Here is a 15,709-nt window from a genome sequence, read left to right on the forward strand (position 1 = left end):
AGGCAGAAAACTGCTCAAATCTTTAAATTAATTTCACAACATAGTCAATGTGATCAAAGAGGACAGATAGCTTTCAGGGATTTTCTGTAAGTCATAATGCTAATATTTAAAATCAAATTACCGAACACATATCATCTTCAACCACCTTCCACATACCAGTAAGACATGCCCCAGAAAGCGAAACTTGGTCCACTATTGAAATGATTTGCCACTAAAAGTTCCTTCCTAGGAGAAACTACTTGCAAACAGATCCTTCTCAAAAGGAACTGCACCCGGCAGTGGAGTGGCTTCTGGTTATGTGCCGAGTGTTCTCATTTTAAAAACTAATAGGCACATTTTCTTATTCACATCATCCTCCATGCAAGGCTGTTCAAAACAGACCTGCTGAAAATCAAACCCCCTTTTGCAGAAAGATACAAAGAGGCGTTTGGGTGAAATGTGAGGATGTGTAAAGTAGTATTGCTCGAAGTGGTGCTACATTCTAATCTAGCAAAGACATGCAGCAACTTCCAACTTTGGACAAACCGAAACGCAGCCACTCGCTGCTCAACAAGATGCTGTGAACTTTCCGAAAGGTGGCTTTAATGGTCAATGTCAAAGGAAAAACAATTCCCTTCCTTTGTTCCTGGTTTCTAGATAAAATTCAAAAGAAGTTCAAATTACCTTATTGAGCAACTCTTTCAGATCCTCCTGCGTTTTCACTATTTTCTTCCAGTGTTCAATCTGTTCATCCTTCACGTGCTTCTCCTGCAGTCTAACAAGGTTTCAAACTATTGTTTTAACAGTCAATATTTTGGGTTTATTGCCAGTTACCACCTCATTATGTTGTTAATAATTACATTACAACAGTGACTACGCTTCAAAAGTACTTTGGGATGTCATGAGGTTGTGAAAGGCGCTATATGAATGCAAGTCTTTCTTCAATATTCATTACTTTAACCTCACTACATCTTCTGCTGTACAATTGTTGAAGAGAATCAATACTTGGGGAGAAAGGCAGGTTCTAAAGACACAACATTTTTGAACATCTTTTTCTTGGACCAAAAGCAAGTATGTAAGTGTGTGAAGTCGATGTAAAGACCCAATACTCACTGTATGACAACTTCTAATGCCTGCCCTAATGACACAGGTTTGTTGTTCAGATAGTTAAAGTCCAACTGATGACTGAGGTAAGACGTGGCCTCCAGCAAACGATTGAATTCCTGCTCTACCATCTCGTCCTTTTCTTTAGGAACCTGAAACACAAATAAACATTGTTGTTACCCAGAAGAGCAGAGACAGGATCATTTATTTATGCAAGAATGCACAGCAGCCTTGTCAGTAATACCAAGATATCCATTCAGAGCAGAGTTTAGCAGTACCGTGTGTTTATCGGGTTACACACCCACCAAAAAAAAAGCTACAAATATAATTTATTTTAGGAGAGCAGAGTTTTCAGAACTAACCCATCCCGACAAAGAGTTGTCTCATTTTGAAGTTCCTCAACGGAAATCCTCACAGGCCTGAGTGTCGGTGATCAAGAAATGCTGAAAGTGGAAAAATGACAGTCCCCAAAGAGTACAGTGCTCTGGAGGTCCAGCGCAGGCCGCTCAGCAGCTTTTCAATGGGAAAACCACGCCTGCACGGAAGTGTGAATGGGACACGCAGCCCGTCAAAGGGGTCACGCAGCCCAAACAATGAGCGGGAACATTGGTCCCGACCGCTTCTAGTGGCCACATTGGTGTCAATGCGATTTCCCTCGATACACGGTGGGCACTGTATGCGATATTTCCATCGAGGTCATGGGAGTTTCACTATGAATTTGTCAAAGTCGGGGTCAGAAGTCGGAAGGATCCAGGAATCGGTTCAATTCGCTGTCCAGTCCTGTCATTCTATTGTTTCCTGGGGAGGAGAGATGAACCGTTGGTTGTTACTTCGGTTTTGACGTCTATGGCAATGGCAAATGATTAGCACCATTTGCCAGATCGAAGCGGCTGTCCAAGATAGTGGGAACGGAGTACGTGGTGAGGACTGTACCAGATAGGCATACTTGATGCCAAATCACCCGACAGATGAGGAATCCTCAGTCAATCCCAGTTTATCCATTTGGAAAAAAACACAAACCCCAGCCCACCAAACATCTAGGGCTGTTGCCTCCACTGTCCTACCCGAGAGCATATGTTTGTTGTAAGATTAAGGAGGACTTGCATTTATATAGCGCTTTCCATGACCACCGGGAGTCTCAAAGTGCTTTCCAGCCAATAAAGTACTTTTGGAGTGTGGTCACTGTTGTAATGTGGAAAACGTGGCAGCCAATTTGCTCACAGCAAGCTCCCACAAACAGCAATGTGATAATGGCCAGATAATCTATTTTTTGTTATGCTGATTGAGGGATAATTATTGGCCAAGACAGCGGGATAACTCCCCTGCTCTTCTTTGAGTCATCATCATCATAGGCAGTCCCTCGGAATCAAGGAAGACTTGTTTCCACTCTTAGCATGAGTTCTTCGGTGACTGAACAGTCCAATACGAGAACCACAGTCCCTGTCACAGATGGGACAGATAGTCGTTGAGGGAAAGGGTGGACAGGGAGCCTGGTTTGCCGCACGCTCCTTCCGCTGCCTGCGCTTGATTTCTGCATGCTCTCGGCGATGATACTCGAGGTGCTCAGTGCCCTCCCGGATGCACTTCCTCCACTTAGGGCGGTCTATGGCCAGGGGGACTCCCAGGTGTCAGTGGGGATGTCGCACTTTATCAGGGAGGCTTTGAAGGTGTCCTTGTAATGTTTCCTCTGCCTGCCTTTGGCTCGTTTACCGTGGACGAGTTTCGAATAGAGCGCTTGCTTTGGGAGTCTTGTGTCTGGCATGCGAACGCCTGCCCAGCGGAGCTGACCAAGTGCGGTCAATGCTTCAATGCTGGGGATGTTCGCCTGGACAAGGACGCTAATATTTGTGCATCTATCCTCCCAGGGGATTGGCAGGATCTTGCGGAGACATCGTTGGTGGTATTTCTCCAGCGACTTGAGGTGTCTACTGTACATGGTCCACGTCTCTGAGCCATACAGGAGGGTAATACTACGGACCTGTAGACCATGAGTTTGGTGACAGTCTTGAGGGACTGGTCTTCAAACACACTTTTCCTCAGGCAGCCGAAGGCTGCACTGGCGCACTGGAGGCAGTGTTGGATCTCGTCGTCAATGCCTGTTCTTGTTGATAGGAGGCTCCCGAGATAGAGGAAGTGGTCCACGTTGTCCAGGGCCACGCCGTGGATCTTGATGACTGGGGGGCAGTGCTGTGCGCCGAGGACAGGCTGGCGGAGGACCTTTGTCTTATTAATGTTTAGCGTAAGGCCCATGCTTTCATATGCCTCGGTAAATACGTCTTTGAAATAGTGCCACAGGATCTCTTACATCCACCTGGGCCTTGGTTTAACGTCTCATCTGAAAGATGTATATTAGGAAACTAAAACAATATAAAAGCAAAAACAAGTCACACTGGAAGGTGGTCACCACAAGCTAAGATAAACCAGTGGACCTCAACTTGAAGTTCACGTTCTCTGGGCATTCAGATTGAAAGATTAAGAATGTCAGCACGACTAATTAATTGTTTTTATTATTCGTTCACGGGATGTGGGCGTCGATGACAAGGCCAGCATTTATTGTCCATCCCCAATTGCCCTCGAGTGGCTCGCTGGGCCATTTCAGAGGGCAGTGAAGAGTCAACCACATTGCTGTGTGTCTGGAGTCACTTATAGACCAGGCCAGGTAAGGATGGCAGATTTCCTTCCCTAAAGGACTTTGGTGAACCAGATGGGTTCTTACGACAATCTGGTAGTTTCATGGTCACCATTACGGACGCTGGCTTTTTATTGCAGGTTTGTTTAATTAACTGAACTTAAATTCCACAGCTGCTGTGGAGGGGTGTGAACTCACGTCTCTGGATCATTAGTTCAGGCCTCTGGATTACTGGTCCGGTAACCTTACCACGATGCTAACGCTTCCTTAAGAATTAAGAAATGTTGCCTTATTTAAGTTATTTAAATATTTATCTGATTTGTTTCTTTAAATTAAAAAAAAACAGAATATTGGGATAAAAGGCCATGAACATAAAATATAAATTTTCATCAATACAGTAGTTGTTACATCCCAATGAAGTGAATTCTGACCAATGAATCACTTTTGTATAATAAGCACTCTTGTGCCTGCACACTTCCTATGTCCACACGTGATAGTAACAGCCTTTCTAAACCTGTCAAGCTGCAATGGCATCCTCCCAAGGGTTGTGGCAGCAGTTCGTCATTTGCGCATCTCCCAGCTATACTGTCGACAAACACCTGTGCTCCAGCCCATTCTACTTCGGACTCCCAAATTGCCATACGTTTTGCTATTTAAGTAAATAATATTAAAGCAAAGTAATAAATAAAAATAAGGACAGAATGCATGACTTTAAAATTGGGACTGAATTACATCAGTGGCCCTAATCAAATTATACCTTGCTTCACTCGAAGGCTACACCTCCGTGGGAGATTGACCAGTATTAATTATGCAGCTATAACTATCAGATGAGGTTGATGCAGCTCTGAGGGTTGTTATACTGTAAACCACATCCACACTTTGTAATTATCCAAAATCCTAACACCTTCAAATAAGTGGACAGTGTTTTCTCTCGCTGCAATTACTTCCTGCTTGCTGCAAGATTTCATAACATATGCCAGTTAGTAAAAAGTAAAAATACATACGTTTGTGCATCTTTCTCCCTTCATTAGGATCCAATTCCAAACATCAGGAATGACAGAAAAAAAGGGGAGAAAAAAAAGAGTCATTAGTGCCTTGACCAGTGACCACATTTTTGAAATGTTCAACGTTTAAACAAACAAACAAACTTGCATTTCTATAATGCCTTGTAGCGTCTCTCAGCTCAAAACACTTCCTGTACAATGAATCACTCAGAAGTGTAACCACTGCTGTTATGTAGGTAGCAAAACAGTAATCAAAATGAATGAGCAGCTAATCTATTTTTGGTTGTCTTGACTGAGGGACAAATGATCAGCAGCAGCACACTGGGAGAACTCCCTGCTCTTCCTCCAATCATGCTGAGGTATTACCACTTCAGTTCTTCAAATTTTAGGTCTCATCTGAAAGCTGGCATCTCCAACAAAGCAGCACTCCCTCAGCACTGCATAGAAGTCTCAGCTCTAGATTACGTGCTCCGGTTCGGGAGCTTGGCTTCAAACCACAACCTTCTGATTCAGAGGCCAGAATGCTATCAAATGAGCCAAGCTCAGAGTTCATTTAGAATGCAAACAGTTCTCATACTGTCAATGAGCACGTGCAATGTACTGCATGCCAGGAGAAAAAGTTTAGCACAAGATTAACATTTTTTTTTTACTTTGCACTCAGTACTATCAAGTTCCCCAAGTCAGGTGTTACATGACTCTGAAGCAATTCTGAGCTTTCCTATGCACACTTCAACTGCACTAGCACTATCAACGGAGCACTAGCTATACCATCATCTTCACTCACCAAAAGTCTCAATCCCTGTGGCTCATCTGAGCAAATATTCTGGCAATGAGTCAATTAGGAATGTTGTATACTAAACAGAGCAGGTATAGGACTCAGTGAATGCTACTGCAATTCCAATAGTTGTTAGTCTTTGCCCAACTCTCTGTCCTGTGTCCTGAACATAAAGGAAGACTTTTTTTTGCACGACTATCTCGAAGCCTGGATTACTCACTGAAATTCAGAGTAAGCTGAACGCAACATTTCCAGAAATAGTTATTAAGAACGTAATGACAACTAGCCAGCAAACGTATAATTACTTAATGAAAAAAAAATGTTACAAAGCTTTTTATAAAATGCATGCTAATGACATATACTTGACATTAGGTTTTCTATCCCGACAACCTCAATATGGCTTCTGGATACAGAGTAAACCGTGTTTAACTATTACAAGCCTGTTGTATTTGTAATCATAACCCATTATTTTGAGACTTACAGCCTGCCCATTTGCCTCATACAGCGGACACTTTTGCTTTATTTTAGCCAGTTCCATGTTTACTTGCTTGCTGACCACTGCCATTGGGTTTCCACCTGCAGAACAAAAGAACAAAGCCAACAAATTTTGTATCAATCATTTTTTAATAAGGTGGGCGAACAAGAGCGAGAGAAGAGCAGAATAAAGAAGAAGAAAACTGCATGTGATTGTCCTTGGACAGACCCCATTAGAGTAATGCATTCAGCTTCGGGCAGCATACCTCAGGATTGAGAAACTGGCCATGGACGGCTTACAGTGCAGGTTCACCATAGCAACAGCGAGGCTCTGGGTACACTGAGGGCAGGTCGCATAAACTTGGCTTTTATTCCTTTAAGTTTAGAATGTTGAAGGGTGATCTAATCAAGATATTTGAAATGATAAAGATGATTCGATATACAGAGCAACTATTTCCTGTGGTGGGGGAATCCGGAATAGGGGACGTAATAGAATTACAGCTATGACATTTAGAAATGAAATCAGGAAACATTTTCTCCAGAAAATGTCATGGAAATCTGGAACTCTCTCTCCAAAAGACTGTGGATGCTGAGTCAGTTGAAATTTTCAAGATTGATCTAGATTTTTGTTAAGTAAAGGTATCAAGGATACGGAGCAAAGACAGGTAAAAGGCAGTTGATGTACAGATCAGCCATGATCGAAAAGGATGATGGAACAGGCTCGAGGGGCTGAATGTTCCCATTTAATTTGTAAAGCCACATATTTAGTCTCCTCCCAAATCATATCCCAAAAATGAGAAACAAAAATCATACAATTAACTTTGAAGCTATGCAAAACTTACCAAGTCCTGTTACAACCATGGCCCCCAAGTCAGCAACATAGTTTCCCTTTCGAAATGTGGCCACACGCCCTCCAACACGGTCCTGCAATTAAAAGATTATGAAGGGGCTAAGTGTGTTTATATCTATATATAACATTGTTGAGTGTAGCTCATATTGGGATTTGGGTTCGTCGCGACAGTCACACTTGCACATTTCCACCACCAGCTCCTGACCCCTATACCCACACTTGCAGCATCATTAATACACGGAGGGAAAGTAGCTTTGCCCGGACTTTCCGTGGTCAAAATCACAGGAAATCCACTGGTACATTAAAAAAAATAATTTGATGAAAATCAAAAAAAATCCTTCCGCAATGACCAACACGTTCACAAGTTTAAACTTAATTCTGACAGAGGAAGGCAACTTGACCACCATAACCCTTCACTCCCTTATCGTTCAGGGGCCCAGAAGAGGCGAGGGCCCAGGGGCAGCACGGGCCCAGCCCACACTGCGATATGTGTGCACACTAGGTCCGTGCAGCAGAGCTGGTCTCCAGTCGGCTTGGTTAACCCTTGCTACTGGGCCAAGACCTAGCTCTGTCGAGCCCGTGTGGTGGCTGGTGTGCAACAGTCACCACACGTTAAAAAAATCCACGCACAGGCATCTTCCACCCTGCAGGATGTAGTTCGGGATCTGGAATTTTAGGTCCTTCATTGAAACACCTGTGAATTTTTTGACGTGGAAGCAAGTCATTCTCGATTCGAGGGACTGCCTATGATGATGAGCTTGCAATGTCTGCTTTATCCAATAACGGCCAATAAGCAATCATATGGGGAAATAAATCTGTATCTGAGGACATGTTCATTTTTAAAACGTGACCATTAATGGATAATGGTATTACTGTCAGATCATCAACTCAACTTATACCAACCCAGCAAGCCAATTCTCTCAGGAGATGGTGACAACTGTTCAGCTCTCTCAATGATTGAAGTATTGATCAAGGTTCAGATGTACCAGGACATCTGAACATGACTGACAGTGGCACATCATATTCTCAAGTAGGGAAAGTTCCACATTTAAAGATTCAGTTTTACACATTCCCACAGATTATTGTACTAATGGATGTGATAAAACAAGAGCTTATTGTATTAAACATTTTTAAAATTTCTGGTGAACTTGGGCTTTCTATATTTTAGGTAGATTAATTCCAGTAGCTCGCTAAGTATACCAAGTATTTCACTTGTTTTATATACAAGTCTGCAGGTAAAACAAAAGTGCTGTGTCCTCCAATGGCCAGCATTCACACCGGCAGCACACCGAGCGAGCCAGTACTTGCTCTTCCCTCCACCGGTGAAGCTACCAACCACAGTAAAGTCTTTCTTCCATTGGATTGTCAGGAAATGGGAAAACTTGATTCAAAGAAATAGTTGTCCACTCTCCCCTACAAATAGCTATTTTCAAGAATGCCATCGTGCTCAAGTGCTCCTGAATGACTATTCTTAGTAAAAGTATGAGGAAACAATTTTTACACGTCTGTGCACTAAACTTCAACTTTGGGGTAAAAAGCTAGGTCGATTATGATTTTCATTTTGTTAAATAAAGTGTCTGTTATTTCACCTGGCTCTTTTGCTGTATTATAGAAAGGGAAATTTAGACATCACAAAGTTCTCTTGCAAGGTTTTCTTCAAGGTGAACAAAAAGCAGGACTTACTCTTGCCTCCAGGACAGTGACATCCATTCCAAAGCTCTGTAACTGGCGAGCCGCCGCCAGACCCGACACTCCCGCGCCGATGATTATCACCTTCCCCGTCTTCTTTGCTAGGAAACAATTTTTTCCCAGTTACTGGCCAAAGGAAACACAGATCAACAATATAGTCCAAGATCATCCAAACTACTAGAGCGTCCTAACTTTATATAGATTTTCTAGTTCATTTGGTGTATCTTTTGGTACTATCTTCCCTCCCTCCACCCTGCCATGAACTTTTCTCTAGCCGCCGATTCCATCCCCTTCCCTGGCCATTGTCTCAGCCTGAACCAGACGGTTTGCAACCTTGGCGTCCTATTTGATCCTGAGCTGAGCTTCTGACCCTATATCCTCTCCATCACCAAGACTGCCTACTTCCACCTCCGACCCTGCCTCAACCAACCTACTGCTGAAACCCTCATCTGTGCTTTGTTGTCTACTATGCCAATGCTTCCCCAGCTGTCTTCCCATCTTCCACTCTCCTTAAACTTGAGCTCACCCAAAACTCTGCTGCCTGTATTCTAACTCACATCGAGTCCCGCTCACCCATCACCCCTCTGCTCACTGACCTACATTTCTGCCGGTCCACCAACACTTTAAATTTAAAATTCTCATCCTCGTGCTCAAATCCCTCCATGGCCTCGCCCCTATTCCTGTAACCTCTTCCAGCTCTACAACCCTTCGAGAAGTCGGAGTTCTTCCAATGCTGGCCTCTTGTGCCCCCCACACTTCCTTCTGACCATCATTAGAAGGAGTGCCTTCTGCTGTCTAGGTCCTGAGCTCTGGAATTCCCTCCCTAAACCTCTCCACCTCTCTCTCCTTTAAGACCCTCCTTAAAGCCTACCACTGTGGCCACCTGTCCTAATGTCTCCTTCTTTGGCTCAGTGTCAATTTTGTCTAATTATGTTCCTGTGAAACACCACGGGACATATTACTACGTTAAAGGCGCTATATAAATACAAGTTATTGTTGCCATTAGTAACCACATCTATTTGAACATATTGCAACAATATTGCTTAATTTTATAGTGCAATACTATCAGTAGCAAAGAAGAAAATTCAAGCAATATTGGCCAATTTAATTAGGAGGCATGAGCTTTCCTTTCAGAATGAACTTGTATGTCATAAAGAATTGTTACGGTATTGGGCAATTCCTTACTGGGAAGTGGTTTCACCCGTTTGTAGATTCCAAAGTTGATTAATCCATGACGCTCCAAGTAGCTGTGTATCCTATGAACTAGTACAGCATCACCTAAGACAAAGCAGAATTGACAATGTTGACAAACTGGATTATCGAAATACAATCACACACACACATACACAGATTTTTCCATCTCGCAAAATACATTTATTCTTTAAAAATAATCAGGAAAAGCACTGTACATCAGTTTCACGTGAGCTTACATTTGTTCTGGAAATTACCAGATCAAATTGCATCTTTGGCAATCTAATGCACAATTGAAAATAATCTGATTAAAACTAGTATTTTCCTTCCATATTTCAATTCCGTAAGAAATGTTCTCTAAGCATTTCATAAAGAGCAAGGCATTTTCATTATAGTCAGAGATTGATGCCTTTTCAGAACATTACCCCCAATTCAGGAACAGCTTTGCATGTAACCTTATTGTAACTCTACTTACTGTTATATGGAGACTCCAGTTGCTGATGAGTTACCTCAAAGGTCAATTGCACCTTAGGGTTATCCAGCCAGAGCTGCAACTGTTTAAACAGGAAAAAAGATCATGAATAATTGCATGTCCGGTTAACTTGTGAGAACATGTGCGTATTCATCAGGACAAACAACATCCAACAACAACTATATCAGTTCCTTTTTATTCTCAGTTTTCTCCCCTGGTGCTGAGGTGTGATTCCACCTGCACTGGTCACCTTCCAGTATATCTCAGTGACCATGATTTATGTCTGAGCCAAGGCAGCAAGACTATTCTTCATTTGGAAAGACATTTGATTAATCAGCATGGATTTGTTAAAGGAAGGTTGTATCTAACTAACTTGACTGAATTTTTTGAGGAGGTAGCCAGGAGGGTCGATGAGGGCAGTGCGTATGATGTAGTGTATATGGACTTTAGCAAGGCTTTAGATAAGGTCCCACATGGCAGACTGGTCACGAAAGTAAAAGCCCATGGGATCTAGGGCAACGTAGTAAGTTGGATCCAAAATTGGCTCAGAGACAGGAAGCAAAGGGTAATGGTTGATGGGTGTTTTTGTGACTGGAAGGCTGTATCCAGTGGGGTTCCGCAGGGCTCAGTGCTGGGTCCCTTGCTTTTTGTGGCATATATCAATGACTTGGACTTGAATGTTAGGGGTATGAGTAAGAAGTTTGCAGATGACACTAAAATAGACTGTGTGGTTAATAATGAAGAAAGCAGCTGCGGGCTGTAGGAAGATATCTATGTACTGGTCAGGTAGGCGGAACAGTGGCAAATGGAATCCAATACCAGTAAGTGGGAGGCAATGCATTTGGGGAGGTCTAACAAGGCAAGGGAATACACATTAAATGGTACGACACTGAGAAGTGTAGAGGAACAGAGGGACCTTGGAGTGCAGGTCCACAGATCCCTGAAGGTAGCAGGCCAGGTAGATAAGGTAGTTAAGAAGGCATATGGAATGCTTGCCTGGTTGTCAAGGGAAATAGAAAGGACGTGCTGCCCTTGGCAGAGGGGTCAACAACCAGGGAGCATAGATTTAAAGTAATGGGGGGGAGGGGGGAGGTTTAGAGGGGATTTGAGGGGAAATGTCTTCACCCAAAGGATGGTGGGGGTCTGGAACTCACTGTCTGAAAGGGTGGTAGAGGAAAGCTTCACGATATTTAAAAGTACTTGGATGTGCATTTAAAGTGCCGTAACCTACAGGGCTACGGACCAAGAGCTGGAATGTGGGATTAGGCTGGATAGCTCTTTGTCGGCCGGCGCGGACAATGAGCCGAAATGGCCTCCTTCCGTGCTGTAAATTTCTATGACTATGATTCTTCTTTTCAAGCATAAGGCATCACAGCTGTTTTCACCCAACACGCACGCATTTTCTAGATGACATGGCAGCAACCAGGAGCAAGAACACTGGCTACTATTTTCAATCCCAAACCTCAGGTCACCGAGTCCACCTGTCATGTCTTTAACACTGCCTGAGCTAACGTAAGCAAACTCAGCACATACTACACATTGAACATAGGATCTTCCCAGTGCTTCATTTCCTTGAAGGAGTAGTGCACTTATCAACTGAGCCTTCTCAGGACCGTTCCCAGAAAACCCATGGTGCAGAAAGAATACAACATATTGGCCTGGATTTTACGGTCGGTGGCAAAGGAATAGTGCTCAGACAGAAGCAGGTTCTTGAGCGGGGACTTCTTGTCATCGGGCTTCTGATATAGCGAGGTGTCCTCTACAGGGGACCTACGGCGTCTACGAGCAGGACAAGCAATAGCTCGGCTCTTCAACCAACAAGATTGAAGAATCCTCACTGAAACACGCAATCTAAACCAAGAAGTATAAAGTGGGAAGTATAATTTAAATTTAGATCATATACAGAAGATTGAGAGGTGATCTATCAAAACGTGAAAGATTATAAGGGGGCTTGACAAGGTGGATGGAGAGAGAATGTTTCCACTGATGGGGGAGACTAGAACTAGAGGGCATAATCTTAGAATAAGGGGCCGCCCATTTAAAACTGGGATGAGGAGAAATAGAGAGCTGTGAAAGCTGGGACATTGTCTTAAATTTAAGACAGTGATAGACAATTTCTTAACCGATTTGGGAATAAGGAGTTATGGGGAGCGGGCAGAGAAGTGGACCTGAGTCCACGATTGGATCAGCCAAGATCGTAGTAAATGGCAGAACTGGCTCGAGGGGCCGTATGGCCTACTCCTGCTCCTACTTATGTTCTTATGTACAGAAAGGAAAATAAAGAGAGGAGGAACAAAAGAAGGGATTGAGAGAGAGATATAAAAATATTTTTTTTTTAAATCTCCAACACTAATTAAATTCTGAAGCAATGAGACTCCATATTTCTGTATTTCAGGAACGGTTTAAAAAGCTGTTGTTTGGCAGTAACTACGACTGATCAACGTTCCTGTGAAGCTGCACTGATCTGGAGGTCCCGCACAGGCTGCTCACCAGCGTTTACATGGAAGAAATCAATCATTTAGTCTAAAAATTGGAATGGGTCGCGCACAAAAATATTACAGGGAACACTGTTGATCGCGCCATTAAAAATTCACCTACACCTGAATGCACCACCCCTAACATTTTCTGCCGTATTTAGTGGGTAAGCACTGCACATTCATGTCCTTACTTTGATTTCAATGCCGGGCCTACTGTTATAGGGCAGCATGTGGGGGAGCAAGGTAACTCGGATCGCAACTTCCAGGTTTTGTCGTTTAACTGTGCATGTCCTTACTCTGGAACTTGCTGTCCAAATTACTCCAAAATCATCAAAGGCAGTGCCTCGAAATCGAGGAAGACTTGCTTCCACTCTAAAAATATATGAGCCCTTAGGTGACTGAACAGACCAATACGTGAACCATAGTCCCCTTCACAGGTGGGATAGACAGTCGTTGAGGGAAGGGGTGGGTGGGGCTGGTTTGCCGCACGCTCCTTCTGCTGCCTGCGCTTGATTTCTGCATGCTCTCGGCGACGAGACTCGAGGTGCTCAACGCCCTCCCGGATGCACTTCCTCCACTTAGGGCGGTCTTTGGCCAGGGTCTCCCAGGTGTCGGTGGGGATGTTGCACTTTATCAGGGAAGCTTTGCGGGTGTCCTTGTAATGTTTCCTCTGCCCACCTTTGGCTCGTTTGCCGTGAAGGAGTTCCGAGTAGAGCGCTTGCTTTGGGAGTCTTGTGTCTGGCATGTGAACGATCTGGCCTGCCCAGCGGAGCTGATCAAGTGTGGTCAGTGCTTCAATGCTGGGGATGTTGGCCTGGTCGAGGACGCTAATGTTGGTGCGTCTGTCCTCCCAGGGGATTTGCAGGATCTTGCGGAGACATCATTGGTGGTATTTCTCCAGTGACTTGAGATGTCTACTATACATGGTCCATGTTTCTAAGCCATACAGGAGGGCGGGTATTACTACAGCCCTGTAGACCTTGAGCTTGGTGGCAGATTTGAGGGCCTGGTCTTCAAACACTCTATAACTAAGCGCTGATAGCCTCACTGTTATTCGCAATGCAAAATCCAGGCAGTGAATATACTCTGTTATGTTGTCCATTGTGACAGATTTCACAATTGGGGAGGGGTGGGGGTAGGGCGGGAAAGAGATTGAGGGATGGATTCACAGCATGCTAGAACTGCATTAGTGGGAAATTAAAATAATCTTTTCAAGGTCAATAGTATGTTGCAAGATACCTATAGACTGGAAATTATTTACTGTAAACTCGAGTTCAGTCTCCTGTATTTTACTGGAGATTTTGCACAAAACCAAACAATAGTGTCAATAGGAATTACCCACCCCATTAAGTGCTGTAAGTCTGCATTTGGTGGAATTCAAATCCCTCACATCAGCAAAGGACTTTAACTGTATTCCAGGTTTAGGGAAGAAATAAATCAAGATGTTTATGCAACATGGAGTTGATTGCAAAGTAGGAATTAATGGGTCAGAAATTGCTGGAAAAATAACAGTGAATTAACAGCACTAGCCATTATTAGTTTGTAATTTGGGGTGAAAATACACAAGATCCCATTCTCCACAAATTGCTGGTTGTTGGCCGTTGCTTTGACAAAACCGAGACAATAGCAACCTTGCTGTGAGCCTCCCCATTGAATTTACATCGTAAATGTGAATTAATGTCACCACAGCAATTCAGGACACCGTAAGGACCCTGTTAATGACATGGTTTATGGTTCAGATATGACACTCAACCTTGGAGGCCCAGAATGGGAATAATGAATCAGTGGAGTCTCACTCTAGCAGGTAGAGAATTATTCCTAGAGATTTTTTTTTTTTTAAACTTTTCATCTATCTAGGCAGTAAAAAGATGACTTTGGGCCTCTGATTCCCAAAGCTTTCCACCACTGGGGGTTTCCTCACCTCATGTCAGGGTCTGTTGTTGACTCATTGATAGAGACTGATCGCTGTGATTGGTCAACAACTCCATTATCGTTGTATCATGCAACCACTGGGATGATAGAAGGCGAACTAGGTCTTTGGTCTTTGAGTCTAGCAACTCCTGTGTTCCTATGAAAGCACTGTTCCTGATGATGGTCGGAGCCACTGTATATATACTTCGTGGGTTAAGAATGTTTGCACATTTCACACACCTAATCTGCCATTCACTCATTACCTTTTTGAGGGCCAATACAACAATTTCCCAAAACTACTGGGGTACATAGTCTCTTCTTCTGCTTGTTCTTTCAATGTTTTTCTTACTTTTCTGTTTCTTTTTCTCTCTCTCTTAATCCACTCTCCGTTTCTCTTTCGGTATCTAACTTGACTCTAATTCACTATTTCCTTCTCTGTTTCTTTCATTGGGTAAGGAGATAGACCATTGGGCACGACATTCCAGAGGTCAGAGATGCAACATGGACATCCCTGTGGCATTATCACTTCGGTGTTCCAGCAATTTGCAGCACAAATATAGTGCATTCTGAACAGTGAGGAAAAAGTCCAATTAATGTTGTCCGCGAGCTGCTCCTCTGCAGCAATTTCTGGGCCAATAGAAGAGCGAGGAGAAAATACGTATTTTAAGCCTTTGGACAAAATGTTGCCATTTGCAACTAGCAATAAGTTATGCAAAAATTGTATTCCAGAGTCGCATAACTGTGCTGGGGAAGGAGAACACTAGTCAATTATGTGATATGGAAATAAATGAATGATTCAGTATAAGTGGTACACTTATACTGTTATTAACTTCAAAGGCTGTCACTCCACCATGAAATTTTGATGCAGAAATGTCAAAGGAGGTAGAGAAACATTTCCAATATGACATGGTAATTTAGCTCATTTAAAAAACAAGCACAAAACCATTCATCTTCTAGAAGTTCTATGATAGGTAATGTCAGTGTAACTCAGATGTTTGCGTGTTTAAACCATATACCACCCATTGCAATAATGATGGAGTGCTCCATTGTTAAAGATGCAATCCTTCAGATAAGGCAAACCAAAGTCCCAGATCCAAAGTGGAGTGAGGCACTCTCCTGGTATCCTGACCAACATTCCTCACTCAACCACTGTC

General features: G+C 43.3%; 1 protein-coding gene across 3 annotated transcripts in view; it reads right to left on the reverse strand.

The window, feature by feature from the left end:
* kdm1a (lysine (K)-specific demethylase 1a) overlaps nt 1–15,709 on the reverse strand; it is a 63,403-nt gene that overhangs the window by 33,615 nt on the left and 14,079 nt on the right. For all 3 annotated transcript variants that reach the window (XM_070898819.1, XM_070898818.1, XM_070898817.1), the window contains 8 exons: nt 10,171–10,249; nt 9,690–9,782; nt 8,499–8,605; nt 6,808–6,889; nt 5,973–6,067; nt 4,717–4,734; nt 1,093–1,235; nt 664–754 (listed from right to left, as the gene is read on the reverse strand). In XM_070898819.1, coding sequence (XP_070754920.1) covers nt 664–754; nt 1,093–1,235; nt 4,717–4,734; nt 5,973–6,067; nt 6,808–6,889; nt 8,499–8,605; nt 9,690–9,782; nt 10,171–10,249 — 708 coding nt within the window. The remainder of the gene's footprint in view (nt 1–663; nt 755–1,092; nt 1,236–4,716; nt 4,735–5,972; nt 6,068–6,807; nt 6,890–8,498; nt 8,606–9,689; nt 9,783–10,170; nt 10,250–15,709) is intronic.

Source organism: Pristiophorus japonicus, chromosome 14, assembly GCF_044704955.1.
Source record: "Pristiophorus japonicus isolate sPriJap1 chromosome 14, sPriJap1.hap1, whole genome shotgun sequence".
NCBI classification, from domain to species: domain Eukaryota; kingdom Metazoa; phylum Chordata; class Chondrichthyes; family Pristiophoridae; genus Pristiophorus; species Pristiophorus japonicus.